We start from the raw sequence: 9,979 nt of genomic DNA, 5'->3' as shown, positions 1-9,979 counted from the left end.
TGTGGAGTAATAATGTATTTACTATGTTTGGTGTGATTTTATGCACATTGCATTGATAAAAATAACTATACAAGGAACTCACGAGTGTAAGTAATAGGTTTGAAATTTCTCCAGTTTTTGTTATTAACTGCAATTTTTACCTTGTTACCCATGATGCTCTTTGTGTACATTGACTTGTTCCGAGCTTGAGGACGGAAGGGTTCAGTGGCAGAAGCAGTTTTCTCCTTCGTAGCTTTATCTGGCTTTGGCAGTGTGTAGGGTGAGCTCTTGTAAGCTGGCCTTTTAGAAAAGCAGCCATCCAACTAAAGTAAATAATATTTTATTTAAATTCTTTCAGCACTGTACATTTAAAATTCTTGAAACTAATTCTTCAAGCTAATCTATAATGTTTTTGTTATTAATGACAAACTTTAGAATTAACACCACTTTTTAAATGTCGAATTATAAAGCGCACTCCCATTTTTAATTTATTCACTTGTCTATTATTAGAGACAGTAAATAAGGGCTCAAATGTCCTTCCTTATAATAATTGGCTACTGAACAGCTCATTGTCTTGTATATGGTTCACATGACATACTGAAGCACTGTAACCTTCATTACGGAACATATTAATAGCAATAAATTTTAGCCTATATAATTTAAGATTTAAATCTCTGAAAAATTATATTGATAAAATAAATTACCATATTGAGACTGAAAATCAGCAATTTACTAACAGTATTTAGTAGTTATCACACCTACATTTTGAAGTTAATTTTAAATTTAGAAGTAGTTACTTACTGTTCTGTTTTTATGTGAAGGATAAAAAGGTCCAGATTTTGTTTCCAGCTTAGCAAACTCTTCTTTATAAGTAGGTTGAATTCTTTTTATAAGGTAAGGATTTTTATCAAAATAATTAGGATACGAAATTCCGAGGAATGGTACAAATTTATCATCCTTCTTCTTACTCTCTTTAGATTTAGGGTCATCATAAGGTGTGGATCTATGAGAAATAACAAGTATTAACATTTGACTGGACATAACACAATTTCACTAAAAATACAGAGTGTTTAAGGACACCCAACCACAGTCTCCTGTGGCTTATCATAGTGTAGTGATATTTTATAAGTTGTATTTTTACAGTACAGTATGAGTAAAATGTTTCACTAGATTTGATCAATTGTTATTTTTATTTTACCACTTACTCAGAAGAATCTTTGAATCATATTATAATATAGTTTTTTCAAATAACTTGTAAAATAGAAGAGATAGAAATGAAGTTTACATTATAAAAATGTTTATTTTAACAACATTTAATTTAAAGTGCCACACAACCTAGCTGGACGGGGTGGGATTTAAGAAGCTCAAAATTGCTTATCTTAATATAAGATCCTTGAACATAAGGGATTGATGAAATGAGCGTGTTGGAGAGTGATTTTATTTAGTTTTGATGTTTTCAGAGTAACCGAAATGTGGCTTCAACCTAACATTCCTTCTGAATCCTATAAAATACCAAGTTACACTATGCTTAGATACGATAGCCAGGGCAACACGCCTGACAGGGTTGGTGGAGGAGTTGCTCTTTACGTAAAGGAGGGGGTTGTGCGAGCAATACTTCCTTGCTGATCAAGATGATCCAGGTATTGAACACATATATGTTGTCATGAGGATGAAAGGAATGTGACTTGGATTATTTGAGGTGTACAGGCCTCCTCACCTGAGGTACACTTCTCTTGCTGCTTTGTTTCATTCCCTATATGTTGATCGTGCTGTCAAAGTCAAGTCTTTCATATGCTTAGGAGACCTCAACATTGATCTGTCATCCAAGATTTGTTGCAAAAGTATTTATTTACGCCGTCTGTAGAAGAAATCAAATGCAACGCAACTTGTAAATAAGCCAACAAGAATATCAGCTTACTGTGCCACATTGATAGATCACATAATAGTAGACAAGTCGGCTGAAGTAGAGGAGATTGGCGTATTTGATACTCCAAGTCTGAGAGACCAAAGAGAAAGACATATAACAGATCACAAGCTTATACACTGTATGGTGACATACAGGAAAGATGAATTAGGGTTACAGCTTATCTGTTGCCATGATTACTCCAAATTTAATGCAGAAGAAGCTGTAGTTAAATTGGAAGAAGTGGACTGGGAGAGTGTGACGCATACTGAAACTGTAGATGACATAGAACAATTGATAAAATCAAATATTAGCAAGTTGTTTGATAAGAGTGACTAAGTAAAAAGCACCATGGAGAAAAGAAAAAACCTTGCTACTAACAAAATCAAAAAACAAGCTTAGAAACAAATATATAAAGTCTAGGAAGAATGATGACTTGAATGATTATAAGCGTGTTAGAAACAGATTAAGTGGATTGATTTGGAGAGCAAAGAAGGAGTATTTCTCTGATAAGCTATCTGGGTGTGATAATCCAAGAGAGTTCTGGGCTTGTCTAAAGCAGTCTAATGTCATAGGAGGACATTTTAATGATAAATCCCTCCTGACGTAAAATTAAATGACATTAACAAGTTCTTTGTTGAAATGGTAGTGAAATTGATGATAACACATTAAATTTCTTTATGACTCACAAAACAGATGGGTTTAATAAAGAATTTAGTTTTGTTGATGTAACTGAAGATGATATACACAAAACATTACAAGAAATAAAATCAAAGGCAATAGGTAGTGACGACATATCCATTGATATGATAAAAGCTGTGAGCCCATACACCATAGGAGCCATAATAAATCACTTAAAAAGGGTATGTTTCCCGAGAAATGGAAAACAAGTGCAGTTAAACCATTACCGAAAGTAACAAATCCAAGAACACTTTAGCAGCTGAGACCCATCTCCATATTACCTGCCATGTCATTTTGTCAGTATTTTATTACTGCTATCCGGCCTATTGGAATAGCCTCTCAAGGGAGAACACAGGAAGGAATCAAAAGTTACAAAACACTGCAGAAAGGTTTATTTACTGCCTCTCACGTTTTGACCACATGTCTCCCTATCACGAGGCTGCCCACCTGCTTCCTAAGTCTTCTGCAGGATAATGACATGCTGCATGGTCCACAAAGTCTTGTCTCTAAAGGAGCCGCAGTACCTGAATGAGAGACTTCGTTCCTGGGAAGAGGTTGATGAACGATGCATCCGTCAGCGTGGTAGGCTTCATTTTCCTAGAGTTAGGCTAGAGACTGGCCGGAAAAGCTTTTTATACTTTGGGTGTATCTTTTATAATGAATGTCCTGAAGACATTAACTGTGTTGTCTCTTAGCCAAATTGAAAAAAAAATTACATGACTGTAGTAGTTTTTTAATTGTTCGGCTGTTTAAATTGTTATTAGTTTCAATTAAGTTAGCTAAGTTAGTTTTTATGTCACTTGTACCTATTGTAATTTATGACACAAATTATTGTAAAAAATGTTTGTAAACAATGTTAACAACTCTTAAATAAAGGAATTTTTATTTATTTTATTTTATTTACTTATTTAAGTTATGTTCACATTTAATATTTTTTTGGAATGCACTGCAAACATTTTTTAATTTTTAAATGTTAGTGCTGTAAGAAAAACCTGCAACAACTGCCATAAATCTAATAAAATAAACAATACAAAAATTAAAATATCATTTTAAAGCTTATCTTGTGCTCTTCCCAATAAAACAATTATTTGACACTTGCAAATTTATGTGCAATAAGTACTATAAAAAACTCAACAAATTTCAAAAAAATCCTTGCCATCTGGATTTAACCTTAAATGTTAAAATACTACTCTCCTTATCTTAAAAAAATTTTTAAGCTCTTCAGACAATTGCATGAGGTCTTTTTTAAAAGGATACTCTTATGTACCAATAGTAAAACGCTACTAGTATAACAAATTAATGAGGGAGTAATTATTGGATCTTACTTGTACTGTGGAAATTTATTCAGACAAATATCAGGATATCCTGGGCCTCCTTTTTTTCCAGGATTTACTCTGACGTTAGGAGGCAATATCTCCTTGGGTGGGCGTGGCTTCAAAATTGGGGAAAACGCTAACACAAACATCATAATCAATGTATAATTAAAATAAGAAAATTAAAACTGAAAGATATCATTTGGAATATCTTGGTCAAAGATATTGGTAAAATAAAACAGTAATCTATAACAGGTACACAATACAGACTAATCCATACTGCATCATAACTTCAAATATATAGGGGTCTCATTCAAGGTACCCAAATCGATTGTGAAAGAACAGATTATAAAATAATACTGAATTACATAGTTTCTCCACTAAATACACCCTTGATAACAGTTTAAAATTAATGTTTTGTTTATGTACAGAGAGTGCAAAAATCTGTAGTTCTGAGATTTGAATCTTGTAAGTTTCATGTAAACCTATGTAGTGTTGCACATCAAAAACTGTTTTAGACCGCTATTTTCAAGTGCTAAGTTTTAGAGTAGCATTTAACAATTTTGAGATATGATAATTTTAAATATTTCAAAATTTGGATCTCTCTAAGAAAACTATAATGTTATATACCAAAATAACACTTAGTTTATGATTCTGATTTTTTGTAAAAGTAAATATAAGAATTAAAATTTTAATAATGGCTCAGTGTTGGTTTTAGCATCTGTTCCCAAGTACTCTTACACAAACTTGGAGTCTACACGTTTCTGCAGAAATAAAAATTATCAAATCTTTTTTATATGGTCAAATCTTTTTTTTTAATTAGAATAGAATTTTTGAAATGGCTTCAGAATCAGAAGAAAGAATTTTAGTCTATTGAAGAATACTTTAGTATTTAGATGGCTGTAGTTTTTCTGTCTTTATAATGTTTTGTTGTATGACAAAATAACTTAGATTTAGATTTTATATTGGACACAACTCTGTAAATTGTTTTAAAAGACCTTGATTAGCAAGTTACCAGTAATGTACATGATGTGATGTTTTAAAATAAATAAAAATAAATATTTTAGCTACAAAGACTATTATATATCACTATAATTTTCATCTTTTTCATTCAGGATCACATATTGTACACAGTTAAATAAAATTAAAAGTATTATAGTGGCTTACTCATGGTGGTGTAGCTATTTTGTGATCTATTAGTATAATTACTTATCAAATAGTTTTATATTGATTTTTGGTCATGAATACAGTATTTCATGTAAACATTAAAATAAGTTTTGCTTAGAAAAGTTTGTTCTGTCAATAAAATAAACTGTTTGGCCATACTATGACAAAGAAGTACTAAATAAAATTCTGTTCATACTTTCAAAAATTATATTGTTGAGATTGAACTTATTATGCTGTAGATTGTATAAGTAATGATATTTTAAAATACATTCCATTAAAATACTTACATCTTTCTTACAGTGTAATCGACTCCAGTTAATAAACAATTATTAACTCCTTAGCTCTTTGTTTGAAGTTTATTTTTGACGATGGAAGGATTGTGAAGGATTGTTTCACGTTTCACGAAACAGGATTTTTTCTGGACATTTTCCATCGTTTAGTGAAACAAAAAATCAGTAACACTACTTTCGAGATCTGCAATCTGATCTCTTACGTTAACGATCTTAGGTAAACGATGGCAAATGTCCGGAAAAATCCTGTTTCCTTCAAAACTCCTTAACGATTTTATTTTTCTACCTAAATTTATGTTTTGCTGAATTTGTTACTGTTTTTACAGATATAGGTTTGTAGAGTTTAGGTATATTTTTATGCAACAAATTTTTAGTGTCTTTTTCAATTTTTTAACATTTGTATCTATTGTCCATGAGTAATTTTCACTATCCGTGTCCATGTCATCATCACACTAATGAAGCCAATCTGATATTTGTGTGTCGGCTATTTCCAAGGTACAATAAACACTATAAATAAAACCAAAAAATACTTCAAAACGGGTGACATGCAACAACAACTCACAGTAGCTGTTTATGCTGTGCGACTACAGCAAACTCGGTAAGGTGCAGACACTAATGACGAGGACCAAGGAAGTGCTGACATCTAGTAGAAAACACCAGAACTACTTATGCGATGAAGTTCTGGGAATATATGTAACACTATTTATAAGACACTATTGTGTCTTAGAAATACTTCTTGCGCAATATTACTTAAACAGAATAAAACAAGAACAATATAGTGATGCATATAATTATGTTAGTAGCAAGCACACTTTTATGCAATAGCTATAAACGTAATATTACATCAAAAACCGTGAAGGGTTAACAGCGTAGTGGTGCAAATTTGAATACATCAGAATGTATAGTGTTTACTCCTGAATGTGAAACTCTCACTTCATTATTTAGTCTGATAAGGGCTAAGCACCTGGCAGGAACTAATTGAAATTTTGTCCTTGTCCAATCATTGATGTGATAACTCTTAATATAAAGGTCCTCTGGGCTTGAAATTTGTTATGCAGCTTCCTCTTAGTACAAAGCAGAACCCTACAATAATTCTTGAGACTTTATATTTAGCTTCCTCCTTTGACAAGGAAGAATCCTGTTGGTTTTGGGGTCAAAAGATCAGATTTGATTTTTGTCTGTCCATCTGCCTGTCTGAGCAACAACTTTTGATAGTAAGGTCTAGAAATTTTGAATATAACTTTCCCTTGGCCCAAGGAAGAATCCTATTGGTTTTGGGGTCAAAAGATCAAAGGGCAGGCCATCTTTATGATGTTTGTGTGCCCATCCACCTATCTGTGTGATAATTGTTAATAGAACAGTCCTACAGCTTAGAAACTCCTCTTGTTACGTTTTTCAAGGTCCTTTGATACTCCACGGTATCAGATAGTATATAAAAAATTAATTTAAAATACTTGTTTGTGTATTCCTCTTCGTAGTTTTCTGACAAAATATGTGTGCTACTATATAAGGGCATACTTACCCTTTACCTGTCCACCAAATGTACCAAAAAAGTCTCCAGGTGTGGCGTGTTTTTTTGGATAAGGGGACGGACTAAAAGGTCTTAAGTTTGGATACTTTTTCTTAATTTCTTTCCTGAAAAATTAAAATAGTATAAAAATAAAAACATCTTAATATTTCACAAGAAATGAGACTTTATAAAACTTTAAAACATTGTTATTAATATAATGTATTTAGATATCCTCCTTTTGAATGCATTTGTTTCCAAAAAAGAGTTACAGTAGATACAATACTGTAACTGAGTAATCATTCTTGTTAGATAAAACAATTTAAAAACAGACTAAAGTGATCAATTTAAGGAATGAAAAAATTATGGCAGAGAATTGTTTATAGTCTTTGTTTCATAAACTACTTTTTTATCCACCCCTATGAAGTGATAAATTTTAAATTTATTACCTACTTGTATTTTCTTGAAACACTTAAATAGCTCAACCGGCTTCTACAAAAAAATCAAAATACCATCAGTGAGCAACATGAACTTGTTAGATGGCCCTGTCAAGCACAAATGTTTCACTTGTGGTTTTTTAAATATAGGAACTAAATTTGCTTTGTTCATAAGTACTTTATATTTGAAAACCTCATTTAGTAAATATGATACAAAATTAATAATTAACATTTTAAAACCTTACAGAAAATTCTTTACTATCCGCTTATCAAGAGTATTTCACATTATTCTTCATGTACACCTGATGGTTTGTTAAGCAGTCAATGTACTATATGATACAACTTTTTGCATTCTCTGTAGTAGGCTTTGTAATGATTCAACCAAGTACCTAAACATCTTATTCTGCTGCCAGATGAAACTAAGCCATTCAGATTATAGTTTGTGAGGCCTGTTCAGACCTTGTAGTTTCATGTACTTGAAGAGGCTTGTTGAAGACAATAATTTTGAAAATGTTGAAAAAATCCTAATCAGAGATAATAATTAGGATCAATGAACAGAATTTACTAGTGTTGCGTAAGGCTCCATCAATGGTAGTACTACAGTATAAATAGTATTACAAACCTAGTGACCTGGCTGTTAGATCAGGCTGTGGCCTTTGTTACAGTAAAACTTCTCTGTCTATCAATTATTGTGAGTTGAATTCTGCTTAGCCCCAGGGTTTCTGTGTCAGTTAATTTTTATTGAATAATATATTTGGTGTTGAACTGATAATCTTCATGTGTTTGGTGTTCCAGCCAATTTTAAAATTTTAAAATTTTTATTTTATGTTTTAAAAACATAGATTTTGTACTCAAGCTAAGAAGCAATCTTGGATTTTAGCTGATTTTGTACAACATTTTAAAATTTTTGCTCACATAAACAAGTAAAATAAGTGAAATATAATATTTGTAGCCCAGGATTTTTTTCCCAAATGCTCAACAGTACAATATTCAACTGTAACATTTTGAAACAGTAAACAAATAATTGTTGTAAATTTGGACCTCTCCTTATTGCATGATTTTTACTGCTCAGTAAAGTCTGCATTCTTCATCTTCTTTTCTTGTGTGAACCATGCGCACACATATTAAAATATGAATACATGAAAAATATAATTATGATTGTATAATTTCTGTAACACATTACTTAAAAATAATCCAACATTAAAAAAGAAAATATTAAGATTGTTTCTAGATTTTTTGCAGAGTTTTGTGTTGTTTAAGAGGTTTCTAGGAACAGTATGCACAAAAGTCCAATTAATACTATAAGTAAGTTTTGTTTTAAGAAAAAAACGTACAGGTTATGGAACTTCCGACTCTGAAATTTAATATAAACACTAGATTCTGATAAAAGTTTAACTAATTACAAGTTTTGTTTAGTTAAAAGATCACAGAAACAAATGAAATCTTACTGTGCATTTACTTCCATGATGTATGGGGTGGTATAAGCTTCCTTTTCAAAAATTCTCTTGAACTTTTGGTCAAAATAACAATCTTGAAGGCCTGTCTTCCATTTAGGAACACCAGGGTGCATCTGTGCCATCTTTTTGTCTCGAATTTCATTGTCTGTGTTGAAAATGGTGTCAACAATGTTTGTTATTCATAATCACTATCTTTATGATTAAAATTTATTATTTAACAAAAATTCCTCATTGAAAAGCTTTGGAGTAGCCCCACTTATTGCCATAACATTTAAATATAACTATAACACACAGTTCACTGTCTATACATTTCTAAAAATTCCTTTACCCAATTTAAACATTTGTAATTTAATACAGAATCTAAAAGGAAAATCATTAAATCATAATTTTATGACTATCATACACCTTTAAGGAAATTTGGATTTGAATCAAAACCAAGACTTGCTTTATTTAAATTAAAACTTAATGTGATATGGATATAGCAATAGACAAAGTCAATCTACATAAACTTTAGTTACTTTGTAACATTCGAATAGTGTCACTATTAGACAATAATAGCTCAATTATACATCTAAGGTATGCTTATACACGTTTCGTTCAGAAATCCTGATGACAACATAGATCAAATTTACACAATACATCTTCATTGTGTACGTTTAATTTAAAAAATGATCATTAACTAACTTTACATGACTTACGTATAATTGGAGCTGTGTACCCTTTTCCATGCATGTAGCTCATTTCTGCAAAGAGTCCAATCCTTTCCATGTCCACCCTGCCATAGTGGTGGCCAAATTTCTCCCCCATTTTCAGTTTTTACTATTAAGGTTATACTTGAATAGTAAGGGAACAATGGTAGATAGCAATCAATACGGTAACTAAAACAGTTCAATAACGATGGTTCAATTGGAAAAAACATCACTTTTACTAGATGTTACAGAAAATATTGAAAGTTACATAAAAATTTAATACTAAATTTATTACTACGCAATACAAATTCATTTAAAATCCATAAAAAGGAAATTGATATTTACTACGCAATAGAAGAATATATGTGTGATTTGTATTTAAAACTATTCTAATTTGATCCTATTTGTGTAGTTTACCATTATATGAATTTGTTGATAAATATTATTATTTTCATAATAATGAAATAAAAACATGTATAAATAATATTATATTTATCATAAAATGCAAGTGTGAATTATTTTAGATTTGTCATCTTGCCATAGTATTTCAATGCCT

At 31.1% G+C, this 9,979-nt stretch overlaps 1 protein-coding gene across 1 annotated transcript; it reads right to left on the bottom strand.

The window, feature by feature from the left end:
- Window positions 1–9,762, bottom strand: LOC124361427 (UPF0602 protein C4orf47 homolog). The gene is made up of 6 exons (XM_046815477.1): window positions 9,433–9,762; window positions 8,726–8,879; window positions 6,856–6,968; window positions 3,889–4,015; window positions 781–982; window positions 1–302 (listed from the first exon to the last, which is right to left on the bottom strand). The coding sequence occupies exons 1-6, from the start codon at window positions 9,539–9,541 to the stop codon at window positions 66–68; spliced, it is 942 nt and encodes a 313-aa protein (XP_046671433.1). The 5' UTR covers window positions 9,542–9,762; the 3' UTR covers window positions 1–65.
- Between the last annotated feature and the right edge of the window lie 217 nt (window positions 9,763–9,979).

Source organism: Homalodisca vitripennis, chromosome 4, assembly GCF_021130785.1.
Source record: "Homalodisca vitripennis isolate AUS2020 chromosome 4, UT_GWSS_2.1, whole genome shotgun sequence".
In the NCBI taxonomy this organism is placed as follows: domain Eukaryota; kingdom Metazoa; phylum Arthropoda; class Insecta; order Hemiptera; family Cicadellidae; genus Homalodisca; species Homalodisca vitripennis.
This window is presented reverse-complemented; position numbering and strand designations above follow the sequence as displayed.

Excerpts from the sequence above, each read along its gene's own strand:
- LOC124361427 (XM_046815477.1), bottom strand. The coding sequence starts at position 9,541 with ATGGGGGAGAAATTTGGCCACCACTATGGCAGGGTGGACATGGAAAGG. Across the intron at positions 6,969-8,725 it reads ATCATGGAAGTAAATGCACA|GAAAGAAATTAAGAAAAAGT; the intron begins GTAAGATTTCAT and ends TTAATTTTTCAG. Across the intron at positions 983-3,888 it reads AATAAATTTCCACAGTACAA|ATCCACACCTTATGATGACC; the intron begins GTAAGATCCAAT and ends TATTTCTCATAG.